This window comes from Artemia franciscana, chromosome 21, assembly GCF_032884065.1.
Source record: "Artemia franciscana chromosome 21, ASM3288406v1, whole genome shotgun sequence".
Taxonomy (NCBI): Eukaryota; Metazoa; Arthropoda; class Branchiopoda; order Anostraca; family Artemiidae; genus Artemia; species Artemia franciscana.
In genome coordinates, this window is record NC_088883.1 from 11,331,639 (window position 1) to 11,346,903 (window position 15,265).

The 15,265-nt window shown below is 35.9% G+C and overlaps 1 protein-coding gene across 4 annotated transcripts in view; it reads left to right on the forward strand.

Annotated features, from left to right (window-relative positions):
• LOC136040755 (carnitine O-palmitoyltransferase 1, muscle isoform-like) overlaps positions 1-15,265 on the forward strand; it is a gene marked incomplete at its 3' end in the record, with an annotated part of 75,277 nt that overhangs the window by 32,513 nt on the left and 27,499 nt on the right. For 3 of the 4 annotated variants that reach the window (XM_065725068.1, XM_065725070.1, XM_065725069.1), the window contains 1 exon segment: positions 11,596-11,737. In XM_065725068.1, the coding sequence (XP_065581140.1) occupies positions 11,597-11,737 (141 nt within the window). 4 annotated transcript variants of the gene reach the window in all.

The following is a 15,265-nucleotide window of genomic DNA, read 5'->3' on the forward strand; positions in this document are numbered from 1 at the left end:
TCTTATAAAAAACAATATACAGCCGTCTGAATTTTTGAGAGTGTCCGTAATTATTTTTAAAGAAGGCGAGGGATGGACTAATATAGTCTTTTCTAGAGGGGGAAAGCTCTGAAAAAGCATATATTTGGCAAAACAATGTCAGTTTTCTTTCCAAAACAAAATTTCGCATATTTTTGTCTTTCAGGAGAAAGCAAACACCTAATATAACTCCTCCCCCTTTTGATCTTCCATCCATAAGAACTTCTGTTTTGCTTCAGAAAAGTGTGCAAATTCCTGTGTAACATTTTGGCCTTCCTTTGGGTAATTTTTAGCGGAAAGTTACTGTCACCACACCCATTTACACAAACTGACTTCTTTATCAGCGAGGGTGTGGGCATATTCCCTTGTGAATTTATTTGTAAGTAAAATGAGTTTCAATTATATCCAAGAGCTTATGCCTAGATTCAGTAAAAGTGCAAACTGGTAAAGCTGAAGCATAATTTAATATATATATATATATATATATATATATATATATATATATATATATATATATATATATATATATATATATATATATATATATATATATATATATATGTATATATATATATATATATATATATATATATATATATATATATATATATATATATATATATATATATATATGTATATATATAAAGAGGCGTTACGCATGGAGAGGGGACACACCCGGCAGCATTTTCGGTGAGCCGGTAAAAAAGAAATTCAGTTTGCATAATGATTATGCCATAATCCCGGCGTGAAGCGAGAGAAGTTGAAAATAATGGCACAATAATTACGCACTGGAGAACTGAAGTTTGAAAATTATGAAAACTACTACAAAGAATTATGGAGGGGGGACGGTCAAGAGCGCATTATATTAAATACGTAACCTAAACTAACTGAAATACCAATAAAATGTTTAATTTAAAATATAGCTATATTGTAGTTTTCCACCGAGTCGAAGGTAATTGTCTGGTATAGACAGCATGCAAACCATGTATTGTCTCATGTTCGCGATACAAGTTCTCGAATGTATATTATATAACACATAAGTAGCTATTCAGCATATCAGAGAACCCTATTGTGGGGGTTTTAAGCTCCTATATACAAAAATGCGGAATTTTACATTTTTTGTCAGAAGCAAGATCACGGATGCGTGTTTATTTATTGTTTTTTTTTTTTTTTTTTTTTTTTCTATGGATGATCGTATCGAACCAGTTATCCTAGAAGGGGTGGGGCTCATTTGATAGCAAATCAAAAGTTCTAGTGCCCTTTTAAGTGGCCAAAAATGTAGGAGGGAAGCTAGCCCCCCTTCCAGGCCCATTTTTCCCGGAGTCTTTCGATCAAAACTTTGAGATAATAACTACCTCCGTGAAGTATAGTCGAAAGATCTAATACGTATGTCTTCAGAATGATTTGGCCCCCCACATCCCCTGGGGGAAAAGGTAGTAAATATGAACTTTGCCCATTGTTTACATATAATATTGGCTATTAAGAAGTAATCAGATACGTTTGTTTGGGGAGGGGCGGGTCCTACGGGGAGGGGGTTACGTGGGAGCATCTTTCATGGAGGAATGTTTCGTGGGTGAAGGGATTTTCCAGGAAGGGGGATCTGGATTTCCTGGCATTATTTAAAAAACAATCAGAAGTTTAATAAAAAAAAACTACATGTTTTCCAACTGAAAGTAAGGAGCAACATTACAACTTAAAACGAACAGAAGTTATTACGTATATGAAGGGGTTGCCCAGTCCTCAGTACCTCGCTCTTTACGCTGAAGTGTGACTTTTTGTCCCAATTATCTAACAATGAGTCTAGAAACACGAGGAACCTTTAATTGGTTTAATAAGCTTTGTTAAAAGTTCTAGAAAAACTTTAGTGTAAAGATCGTGTTATTGAAGAGGTGGTAACCCCCCTATGCGTAATAATTTCTGTTCATTCTGAATTTTAATGTTGCTCATTACTTTTAGTTGAAAAAACTTGTTTTTTAAATAATACTTTAAGAATCAGAATTTCATCCTAAATCCAATTATATCATTCATTTGAGTCGGAAATGAACTTAATTACCCTCTTTCTCAAGTGCAAATATATACCCTGAGTCGTATATATTCACTGAATTCTTCGTAAGTCACTCTTCTCTTCAAACTGATTTAAGATTCTGTCAAAATGATTGAAAATTCGCTGCTTATATACAGCTCGGGGTATATATTTGCACATTAGTGGGAGGGGATTGAAGGGGTGAAGCTCATTTAAGAGTGAAAACGATTGCGTGGACTCAGGATGAAATTCTGATTATAAAAATATGTTTATTTTTTAGCTGTCTTATTATAGGGATCTGGTAAGGAGACACACCATCTATAATATGATCTCTAGGTTTATGGGATGTATAGATCAATAGTCATAGCCCCTACTTACTTGACTATGTCCACGTGCGTATGTTTCAGCAGCCGCATCTCAATAACCCTTTCCGCGTGAAGTGGGCTATGCGACGTCAGTACCAGTGACCAATTAATTTACATCTTGATGTTGCGGATCTAAAATAACCCTCTTTGTGTGTGCCCTGATTGGTTACCCATTTCTACGTCACAGGACCAACTTTTTCTGAAAAAAAAAGCGAATGAAAACTGGGTGCTATTTGCCAGTTGACTAGCGAACCCAGGATAGCTTTTCATCTAATATTTGCGACTCGAGGAAAGCTGCCAGACTGATATTGAGAAGACAAGAATTGGCTGAACCTGGAAAGCGAATTTTGGCCACTAGTGCTGTGTTTCTAGCGAGTGGTTTTTAGCGCTGAATACAAACTATCACACTCATGGCTTAGAAAGGTCAACAGATTTCGCTGTTTTTTCATGTATTTTATAGTCGTATAACTTCATGAAATAAATTTTTTTTTGAAAACCTGTCAAAATCATAAAGGATGTTTTATTGCTTGTTCCAGTCGATTGATTTACCGTAGTTGATTAGAAAAACGAAAACATGGTCAAACTTCTAAGTAAAAAAAAAAAAACGAAAAAAAAAACCAAATAAACACGCATCCGTGATCCGTGATTCGTATCCGGAGTTAATGGCGCTAGAATAAGCTTATAAAATTGAGTTAAGAGGAGAAAGTAACCTAACGCAAGAACAAGAGAAGGTGACTTGGTAGTGTTAGATGAGAATAATTTCGAAGGGGTATTTTCACTGGTAAAGGTAGTACATCCGTAAGGGAGAATACTCAAAAATATTTAAGGTGCATGATGGTTTTTTACGTCTGAAAAAGTTTGAAAGAATGGGAATAAAAAACTGAGACACGAGAAGACATGGTAAAGGAAGCTGGTCATGATTCCGTTGAAACAGAAGTGATTCAAGGTTTAAGCAATGTGTGCTAAATGCTCTCCAGAAGCATTGTTTGAGGGGGTCACTAGAGCGGACGGATATAATACAGGGTTCACAGAAAATGCAGTTTGGTCCCACTCTCTGAGTCTATAATGAAAGAAAGATTTGCAGGGCCAGATCGAATATTTACTTGATCGTAGTCCCAACGGTGCGAAACAAAAAGTTCATTGATGGGCTGGAAAGAATTTACAGGAAAATATCCAAAGGAATTGAGAATTTTATAAGACAGAGCAAAGAATGAAGCTTTGAACTGAGTAGGATGAAGGAGTGGCCGCATCTATGATTACTTATGGAGATTAGGTCTGTAAGTGTTGAGATATTGGTAATTTTGGTCAATAGCATATCCTGAAAATTGGAGAATAGTGAGATATAAGCTATTCTATTCATATATATAGTTTCTTAGCTGTCGTGAGTTGCTGCGATCTCAAAAGATACAAAATTACAGAAAATTCTACCCTCCTAAAAATTTTTACATGGAAAATTCTCCCCTCCCTTCCCTGTGGAAAGTTCCTCTAAAATTATTTGAATTTTCCCTCCTACCCCTCCCAGTCGAAAATTTGTACGGTCGTCTTCGGAAAGTTCCCCTTTATTGGGGAATCGAGTTTATAAATTAGAAGAAAAAATAATGCAATAAATCGATAAAAACAAACATCGATCTTTTTCTTTCATGCACCATGCTTTTCACAATAAAGATGATCCCGGAATCAATGAAGTTATCCTCTACCCTCCATTTATGGTTAGAAGATAGAATACATATTAATTAGCCCTTTAATATAATATCCAGTAAATGCTAATAATTTGAGAGGAAATAACCGTCAAATGTTGATTTAAGAATACAAATTTCCATCTCGGATCGAGTCTTAAGACCTACAAGGTTTACTTTCAGACTATTTGCAGTTTACAATTTATATTTACAATCAACAACTTTACAATCTACAAAAATTTTTACAATTTAAAATGTTCATTTTCTAAAGCTCTGAAGAATCAACTGACTTTCGAAGAATCGACGAATTGGTCCTCCGAAGCAGATTGCATCCTCCTTATTAGACTCCTTGAATATCCTATAAAGTGGATTCCAGGCATCCAAATTTGATTCAGATGAATTTTTTTTGCAAGTAGTGTCCAAATTTGATACCTCTAGTGCAGCAACAGGTGTTTCAGGGACTAGAAACCGGTTTTGCCAGTATATCCGGCGTATATCTTCTTGTACATCTGGTTCAACGTTAGCACTTTGTGGTGTTGGAAATAATGCCTCTGGTACAGCAACAGATGTTTCCATTTTTCTACTTCTCACCAAACTGACAGGCACATTAGCCGATATCCCATCATGCTCATTTATGTGAGCCTTTGCTGCAGTTTGTTCGCTACTCTGCTTGCTTCTTGCAAAAGGAGTTACATGATTTCCTCGACTACTACGGGTTTCATTGGTAAATCTACCCGGTTTCTCCATTTTTCTACTTCTCGTCAAACTGGGAGGCGCATTAGCAGAAATCTCAGCGCACTCATTTGCTGCAATTTGCTCGCTACCCTGCCTGCTTATCATTAGCAGCCTTTCATAGATCGGCATTTTCGGTATTTCTCGGTTGCAATGGTCACCATTGGCAAATCTATCTGGCCTTTCCATTTTTATACTTCCCGCCAAAGTGGGAGGCACATCAGCAGATGTACCTCCAAAAGGAGGTACATGATTTCCTCGACTACTACGGGTTTCATTGGTAAAGCCACCCTTTCTCTCCATTTTTTTACTTTTCGTCTTGGGAGGCACCTTAGCAGATATCACGGTGCGCTCATTTGTAAGAGCCTTAGCTGCAGTTTTTTCGCTACTTTGCCTGCTTCTTACAGTGGGAGGTACATAATTTGCTTGGCTGCTACGGGTTTCATTGGTAAATCCACCCGGTTTCTCCATTTTTCTACTTCTCGTCAAACTGGGAGGTGCATTAGCAGAAATCTCAGCACACTCATTTGCTGCAATTTGCTCGCTACCCTGCCTGCTTATCATTAGCAGCCTTTCATAGATCGGCATTTTCGGTATTTCTCGGTTGCAATGGTCACCATTGGCAAACCTATCTGGCCTTTCCATTTTTCTTTGTCTCGTCAAACTGAGAGGCACATAAGAAGATATCACAGCACGCCCATTCGTTACTGGCCTATTATTAGCCAATGTCGAAGTTCTACATTTTCTCTCGGTGAATCCTTCACTTTCTTTATCCGTCTGCTTTATAGTACAATCAATTTCACTTTCATCAGTTCCAAGATTCGGGAATAGCTGTAGACTTGCAAGATTTGGTGCTTCCTTTTTTTTTCTATTTCTCAAACTGGGAGGTACGTAAACAGCTTTTACAGCTGGCACACTCGTCGGTTCTTCTGTAGATTTAACACTAATTTTATCCCAAATTTCTGAAACCCTTTCATTGACACTTGCATCTCTATCCTCCTTCGTTGGGTCTCTTTCTCCCTTCTCGTTCAATTTCAGCCTTTGGATCCTTGAGCCAAAATACAATCTTTCTTTTTCAAATGCACCCCAAGTCTCGTTTTGCACCCCGTCAGTTTCTGCTGACTCAGATGGCATCTCTAGATCAGGTTTGAATTTTCTGATTTTAATGCTGTAGACGTAGTTGCTGTTGCAAGGCAATATTTCTGTAGTTCGTGGAATTGGTTTCACTTTGGATGCATATCTGTAGTTATACCCATTTGTAAAATATTCCTCCAAATCATAACCGCCATCGTAGTTGCACGTGTTTGAAGTTGTATCTATGTCTTCGAAATTTTCGTAGACTTCGTAGTCATTGCAGTTGTATGTTTCATACATATTACTATATGTTGTACTTGACATTGCTATATTGAATCTGAGATAAACTGCTAGTTCGCCCGCTCCTTAAGTACACTGTATGACGTCACAATTTAAAAAGCTTTGGAAAGGTGAAATGACGTCATCTGTCACTGTATTGTGTGTGAAAAGAGTAAAAATATGACGTCATGACAGCTTGTGAATTTTTTGCCCATGCATTCTTGTTGACATCAGATTACTGTTTTTTTTTATAATTAGTTTTAGGGGTTTTCTTGAGCTAATGTACAAATTCCTACGAATAGATTGAGGTTATTATGAACAATGTCTATTTCAAACTGCTGGCATTAGTTAGAATTCTAAACATTCCAAAAATAAAACTTGTATTTTGGCAGACTTAACTTTTGTATTACGGGTAGCTAGAGCCGCAACTAAACACTAAAAAATAAAGGCTGCGAATAATGTAATTTGTTGGTGTGTTTGAGCAAGATTGTGCGTTTTTCTTTTTTTAAACTCGTCGATCTCAAAAACGCTATGATATTTATAGATTTGATGATAATGCAAGAATTGTCATAACAGGTCAATCTAAAGTGTAGACCAATTATGCTTCCAAAAACAGAGTATTAAAAAAATGTGACAAAAAAAAACTTTAAAATAAGTTAAAAAATTTATGCTTAATTTTTTTTTTAAATAGCAAATTCTTTAAAAGCAACAAATTTTTTAATTTACGAAATATGAACGAAAATGAGGGTTAAAAGGTGTCAGATTGAAAATTTTCAAAATACTTACCCTTTTTAAAATTAAGTTTGATGATTAATCATTATTTTTTATAATGACCCAGTTTGTTCATTTTGAGCTCACGTTTCTGTCCTCTTTTGTCCTCATTTTGAGCTTACGTTAAGTTACGTTTTTGTCCTTTAGTTATTATGAACCTGCTGAAAATGCCCTTTGAAATTTACATCACAAAATATGAATTAATGAACTTACATGTTTCTAAGTTTTGTTTATATATTCTTCAAAAACTTTTGGAAAGTCTAATTTCCTTGCGTCTAATTTCATTTTCAATTGACATAATTGCTAAACTATTTAATCTTTCCTGATCCATTGTTGATATCAGATAGTTTTTTATTGGTTTTAGCCTGGAAAATAATCTCTATCCAGAAGCAACGCTTACTGGAATTGTTTAGAATATTTCACAATTAGGAAAAAGGTGTTCATTTTAATGGGAGCGCGGGGTTTTCAAACGCGGGGTCCGATTGGGCCCAATCGTTCCAACCGCCCTTTATCCGTCCCTAATCGTGGCACACGTAGACTTGCGTGCTAACATAGGTGTATATATTCCCTTGTGGTTTTGCGCAGTAGTAAAAGGAGTTTTATCACAGTGAGCTTTATATAGATTTTTTTATGAGTAAGTAAGCGCTAAGAGCACTCAATGCTTTAATTAAATAGCCTCTAACACAGAATATGCTTTAACATTAAGACAGTACACAGATTGTGTGCAGCAAATACTTGTAAGTTTACAGTAAGTAGTATCCTACCCCCCTCCCACTGAAACGAAAATCAAGATTATTACGCTCATCCCCCGATTTTCGAAAAAAAGTAGAACAGAAATGTAAAAAGGATCATTTGAAATTTTAAGGTCGCCCCAAAGAAGGAGAACCTATGGCCCCTAGAACTAGTATGTTATCCGAAGTTTAATGTAGATCCATGAAGAAAATAATTGAACACCTTTTTTTTTTTTTTTTTTTTTTTTTTTTTTTTTTTTTTTTTTTTTTTTTTTTTTTTTTTTTTTTTTTTTTTTTTTTTTAGAACGGTAGACATAAATGAGACGCCCTGTAGGCTATAAGAAATTGAGGGGAAATATAATTTCTCAGTATTCTTAGAAAAAAAAATAATTTTCGTATATAAAAAAACAATTTACAGCCGTCTGAATTCGCATGAGTGTTCGCCATTATTTTTAAAGAAGGCGAGGGATAGACTAATATAGTCTTTTCTAGAGGGGGAAAGCTCTGAAAAACATATTTTTGGCAAAACAATGTCAGTTTTCTTGCCAAAACAAAATTTCGCATTTTTTGTCTTTCAGGAGAAAGCAATCACCTAATATAACTCCTTCCCCTTTTAATCTTCCATCCATAAGAACTTCTGTTTTGCTTCAGAAAAATGTGCAAATTCCTGTGTAACGTTTTGGCCTTCCTTTGGGTAATTTTTAGCGGAAAGTTACTGTCACCCCACCCATTTACATAAACTGGCTTCTTTATCAGCGAGGGTGTGGGCATATTCCCTTGTTAATTTATTTGTAAGTAAAATGAGTTTCAATTAAATCAAAGAGCTTTTGCCTAAATTCAGTAAAAGTGCAAACTGGTAAAGCTGAAGCATAATTTAATATATATATATATATATATATATATATATATATATATATATATATATATATATATATATATATATATATATATATATATATATATATATATATATATATATATATATATATAACATAGAGATATATAAGAGGCGTTACGCATGAAGAGGGGACGCACCCGGCAGCATTTTTGGTGAGCCGGTAAAAAAAATAAATTCAGTTTGCATAATGATTATGCCATAATCCCGGCGTGAAGGGAGAGAAGTTGAAAATAATGGCACAATAATTACGCACTGAAGAACTTAAGTTTGGTGAATGCTAATGAAATAAAACAAAAATGATTAAAATACAATACTTTAGTAAGAAAATTATGAAAACTACAACAAAAAATTATGGAAGGGGGACGGTCAAGAGCGCATTATATTAAATACGTAACTTAAACTAACTGAAATACCAATAAAATATTTAATTTAAAATATAGCTATAATTTAGTTTTCCACCGAGTCGAAGGTAATTGTCTGGTATATACAGCGTACAAACCAGGTTTTGTCTCATGTTCGCGATACAAGTTCTCGAATGTATATTATATAACACATAAGTAGCTATTCAGCATATCAGAGAACCCTATTGTAGGGGTTTTAAGCTCCTATATACAAAAATATGAAATTTTGCATTTTTTTTATTGTGTTTTTTTTCTAGGGATTATCGTATCGAACCAGTTATCCTAGAAGGGGGGGGGCTCATTTTATTGCAAATCAAAAGTTCTAGTGCCCTTTTAAGTGGCCAAAAATATAGGAGGGAAGCTAGCCCCTTTTCCGGGCCCATTTTTCCCGGAGTCTTTCGATCAAAACTTTGAGATAATAACTACCTCCGTGAAGTATAGTCGAAAGATCTAATATGTATGTCTTCAGAATGATTTGGCCCCCCACAGCCCCGGGGGAAAAGGTAATAAATATGAACTTTGCCCATTGTTTACATATAATATTGGCTATTAAGAAGTAATCAGATACCTTTGTTTGGGGGGGGGGGTTCTTACGGGGAGGGGGTTACGTGGGAAGATCTTTCATGGAGGAATGTTTCGTGGGTGAAGGGATTTTCCATGAAGGGGGAGCCGGATTTCCTGGCATTATTTAAAAAACAATCAGAAGTTAAACAAAAAAAAAATTCCAACTGAAAGTAAGGAGCAACATTAAAACTTAAAATGAACAGAAGTTATTACGTATATGAGGGGGTTGCCCAGTCTTCAATACCTTGCTCTTTACGCTGAAGTGTGACTTTTTGTTCCAACCATTTAACAATGAGTCTAGAAACACGAGGAACCTTTAATTAATTTAATAAGCTTTTTTAAAAGTTCTAAAAAAAACTTAAGTGTAAATATCGAGTTATTGAAAAGGTGGTAACCCCCTCATATGTGTAATGATTTCTGTTCATTTTGAATTTTAATGTTGCTCATTACTTTTAGTTGAAAAAACTTGTTTTTTAAATAATACTTTTAAGAATCAGAATTTCATCTCAAATCCAATCATAACATTCATTTGCGTCGGAAATGAACTTTATTACCCCCCTTCTCATGTGCAAATATATACCATGAGTTGTATATATTCACTGAATTCTTCGTAAGTCTTTCTTCTCTTCAAACTGATTTAAGAGTTTGTCAAAATGATTGAAAATTTGCTGCATATATACAGTTCGGGGTATATATTTGCACATTAGTGGGAGGGGATTGAAGGGGTGAAGCTCATTTAAGAGTGAAAACGAATGTTATACGTGGACTCAGGATGATCTTATTATAGGGATCTGGTAAGGAGACACACCATCTTTAATATGATCTCTAGGTTTATGGGATGTATAAATCAATAGTCATAGCCCCTACTTACTTGACTATGTCCATGTGCGTATGTTTCAGCAGCCGCATCTTCAATAACCCTTTCCGCGTGAAGTGGGCTATGCGACGTCAGTACCAGTGACCAATCAATTTACATCTTGATGTTACGGATCTAAAATAACCCTATTTGTGTGTGCCCTGATTGGTTACCCATTTCTACGTCACAGGACCAACTTTTTCTGAAAAAAGCGAATGAAAACTGGATGCTATTTGCCAGTTGACTTTCGAACCCAGGATAGCTTTTCATCTAATATTTGCGACTCTAGAAAAACTGCCAGACTGATATTGAGAAGACAAGAATTGGCTGAACCTGGAAAGCGAATTCTGGCCACTAGTGCTGTGTTTCTAGCGAGTGGTTTTTAGCGCTTAATACAAACTATCACACTCATGACTTAGAAAGGTTAACAGATTTCGTTGTTTTTATGGCACTTGTTTCATTTATTTTATAGTTGGATAATTTCATGAAATAAAAATTATTTTTGAAAACCTGTCAAAATCGTAAGGGATGTTTTATTGCTTGTTCCAGTCGATTGATTTACCGTATTTGATTAGAAAAACTAAAACATGGTCAAACTTCTAAGTAAAAAAAAAAAACAAATAAACACGCATATGTGTTTGTCTTCTTGCAAAAAATGCGAAATTCCACATTTTTTGTAGATAGGAGTTTGAAACTTCTACAATAAGGTTCTCTGATACGCTGAATCTGATGGTGTGATTTTCGTTAAGATTACATGACTTTTAGGGGATGTTTTCCCCCGTAACTTTTGATTGGTAAGACAAATCTTGGTGAAAGTTATATATTTAAAATGAGCATTAAAATGCGATTTTTTTTATGTAACTATTGGTATCAAAATTCCATTTCTTAGAGTTTCGGTTACTATTGACCCGGGTTGCTCCTTACTTTCCATTCGGCATTCGCTGCTGAGACATTTTTGCCGTTAAAACTTAAGTTTATGTGAAAAACCACTTAAAATGTTGCCGTGTTTTCCTTTTTGATTATTCTTATTCACCGACAGATATGCAAGTTCCCTGAATTTGCAAAAAAAGTTGAATGATAATGAAGCTGATTTTTACTGGTGAATAAAGCCACAAGGGAATATTCACGCTTTCATTGGTAGGAAGACAGTTTGTGTAAATGGAGGTGTGGCAAAGAGACGTGTCGATTCAGATGATTTTCGTTCTAGAATGGCGGAAGCTCATCAAGCTGTTGCGTTTTCTTTTGCTGTGACTCATGAAGGGGTTGCTGTTGACTTTGACAGAGAAGTCTTGAAGCTTATATTCAATTCGGGTGTACGTTCTTGGAAAAAAAGGATTGCACGACTAAAGGTATTTCTCCTTTTTTTCTGTAATTTCGTCGTGGTTGACATAATAACCTGCGTGTGGACAATGACGTAGCTGGGGTGTGTACACCATTTGGGTGGCCAATAAATGGCAATTGTACCCCAGTAAGCCAGCTATGTCACTCAATCTGGGAATTGGGTGTATTGACCACCTGAGTGGTCAATAATGGGGAATTCAAAGCCATAGCCAGAATTTTTATTTGGGGGCTACAAAAAAGAACTATAAAAAATGCATAAAAAATTGTTTATATGGATTTTTGGGTACTTGTCTATTGTATAAAACACATACGAGAAGTGAAGTTTGGTTAATGCTAATGAAAAAAAAAATATATGATGAAAATAGAATCCTTTATTAGCGATTTTTGTTTGTTGACGGTTTGCAAACGGTTTTTCTTTTTTCTCAGAAAACACACACAGGGATAAGTAAATTTAGAGGATGGGGTTTATTTTGATCCCTTTTTCTTATTGTTGGACTGTGCTGTTCATCTCCTTTCTCACAGAGGTAGTTATTTCAGTCGACAACTGTTTGTTTAAAATTGCCTAGCTCTTATTGACACCAGGCCACAGACGACAATGTGTTAACCCAGAAATAAATGAAACGAACTAAAGTAACAAATGGTATTTTACTTTTAGAAAAATGTATTGACACGCAAATTGATAGTTTTCAAACATAGCCTAGTTTTACACTTTCAAAATGTTGCTTCTTGTAAGAGTACAAAGTCATGGTGTGTCCATTGACGCAGTGTTTTGGACAACAACCCTTTATCCTGGTCAAACTGATTGGTTTATCCTGGTCTAATTGCTTGTTCTTCGCTCCTTGGCAAATCACAAATCTTAATTTGAACATCCATATTGAGACGCTGTGTTCTATCACTAGTCAAAGCAAACTAACCGGTGTCCTCAAGAATCGCGTTAGTAATGAACTAAAATGAACTAGGTCAAGGATCGATTTAAAAATGCACTAAAATGAACTAGTTCAAGAATCGCGTTAATAATGCAACTTTTCTTTGTCTTTGAGACGGTCAGTCGACACCTAAGCTCCCAATTAAATAATTCACAAATGACCTTAACTTTGCTAATAAAATATTCTATTTTCATCATGTTTTATTGTCACCAAATGTGTATGAAAAGGGCAGAAGAAGCTGCCGTACCTCGACAACGTATTCGTAAAAGAACACAAAAACCTATCTGGTCAATGGACCCTTGTTTAAAGTCGATAAAAAATAAAGCAAAACTAGACCTACGTTGCCTGGGCAACGTGAAGTGTTGCGGCAACCTTTGTCCGGCTTCGCCGATAAAAGTGTTGCGAGAGGCAACACTTTGGTTTTGTTTCTTCGCTATCGGTTAAATTCTGAAGTTGTCAAAACTATCAAAGCATTCAAAACGGCATATTCAAAGCAGAACACAATCAGTAATCACATGATCAAGTTCTTCAGTGTTGAAAAAACAACAGCAAAAGAATATCGGAAGAAGGGACTAAATTGAGTTTGCAGCCAGTTGAACTTTATCCTTTTCAATCGTAGACATCGTGACCGATGGAAACTTGGAACATTATCTTATATAATCTAGTTGGTATTATAAAGCTATTCGTGACTTTTCAGGATCAAATACCATAGATGTGCACCAATTTGCACAAATTTTTAGCCTCTGATGAACCTCCTCTAGCAACCGATTCTTACTTACAAGTCCCTCTCCCGTGATATACATCCAAGTTCACCGGAAACAAATAATGGGTACACCAACTAGCAAAAGTTGCAAACCCCTTGTCGCTGAAGTCATTGTAGCCTAACAGCCGATTATTACTTACAACTCCCCTACATGTCTTACAATCGGGAACCAAGTTGTTCTTACCATCAATTACACCAGAAACAGATAATAGGTACACCAATCAGCAAAAGTTGCAAACCCCTCATTGCCAAAGATGATTATAAGCTAATAATCGACTGTTGCTTGGAAGTCCCCTACATATCTCACAATTGGTATCGGCCTATTTTTGGTTCAAGTGTGTACCTTACCACTGAAGTTGTCAACCCCTTGAAACTTTCAAACTGGTGTATGTCATGAAGGAATTTTTGTAACAAAAAATGGATGACATATACTTTGATCAGCTCATCAAGGTCTATCGATTGTCATTGAAAAAAAAAATTCTATCTGTCTTAGTTCAAAAGTTGACTTTTTTGCCGGAGGCCAACTTTCTAACACCACCACTTAGAAAGGAGCAAAGGATAAGCTCTAATTTCTTTAGCAATGAGAGAACTTTTAAAGTTTAAGAGGTATATCTGATACCATTTCTCTATTGCAATCCCAAGTAGAAAAAAAAAGAATGGTGAAGTCAGCTGAAATCACGAACAGAAATGGCTAGAAACAATAGATGGCAGCACTTTCGGACCCGTGGGAAAATCGCACTTTTTTGTTTCTGTAAATTTTTCTATTTATCACTCAAAGAAGATATATTGGCTGTGGGTCCGGGGAACTACCGCATATATTTAACACTTATAGATTTTAGTCCATCTTCAATTTGAAACTGGTGCCTGCCTGCTTGCCTGCTAGAACGGAGCTTTCCACTCGAAAGCAGAAACATGGTTTGATGAAACGAAAGCTTGGCTGCACAACTTCAGATACTCCTCTCTGACATAGGCTATATAACTCCACTTCACTTCGCACACCATAGGCTCTGGCTCGAGGACAAACAAAAACCATCCTTTTTGGCCCCAGGCAAGAGTTCTACGGAGCTTTCCAAAATGTAATGTCATATTCATCAATCCGGCCTGAGGTCCACACTTTCCGTAAAAACCGCACAGGTTAGACCCTTACCAGTTTCCAGGAATAAGCTGAGATCGGCGGCATAGGAAAAAAAAAAAAAAAAAAACAAAAAAAACCGGGACAAAACCAAAGTGTTGCTCTCGCAACACAATTATGGCTACAGATATGGAATGAATGTGGTCGGCCAAGTTCTGGGTGTGTCGCTGATATCAAACGTAAAACTAAAACCAATTATAAACGTTATCTTAGGTCGGCACGTTACCGCAGTATGGATTTCCCTGTAAGTAGGGAGGATTGGCGAAAAGTGATCAATTCTGACAAGATAAATGATGAAACTATGACAAGTAATTGCCTTCCAACTTCAGCTTGGTATAAACATTATTCTTCGATTTTTTCAGTGATTAATTATTCAGTGCATTCTGTGTATACTCGCCTTCTTACCCCCCTCTTTAGTACAACGTTTTCGCAACGCCATATAGTGCCCATATCTTTTTCTTCCGTAATTAATGCTGTTAAAAGTTTAAAATCTAATTTAATAGATAAGGATGGTATTTCTAAGATGCATATGCCAATTGAATGCACCCCCCTTATATCTCACTTTCAGCTTCTTTTTCAAATGTGTCTATGTACTTCATACGTACCTGAGAGTTTTCTGTGTGGCACTGTTTCGTCAATTTTAAAAAGGGGAAAGTCACCGATTGATTGTTCTTGCTATCGACCTATTACTGTATCTTGTAATATTAGTAAGGCT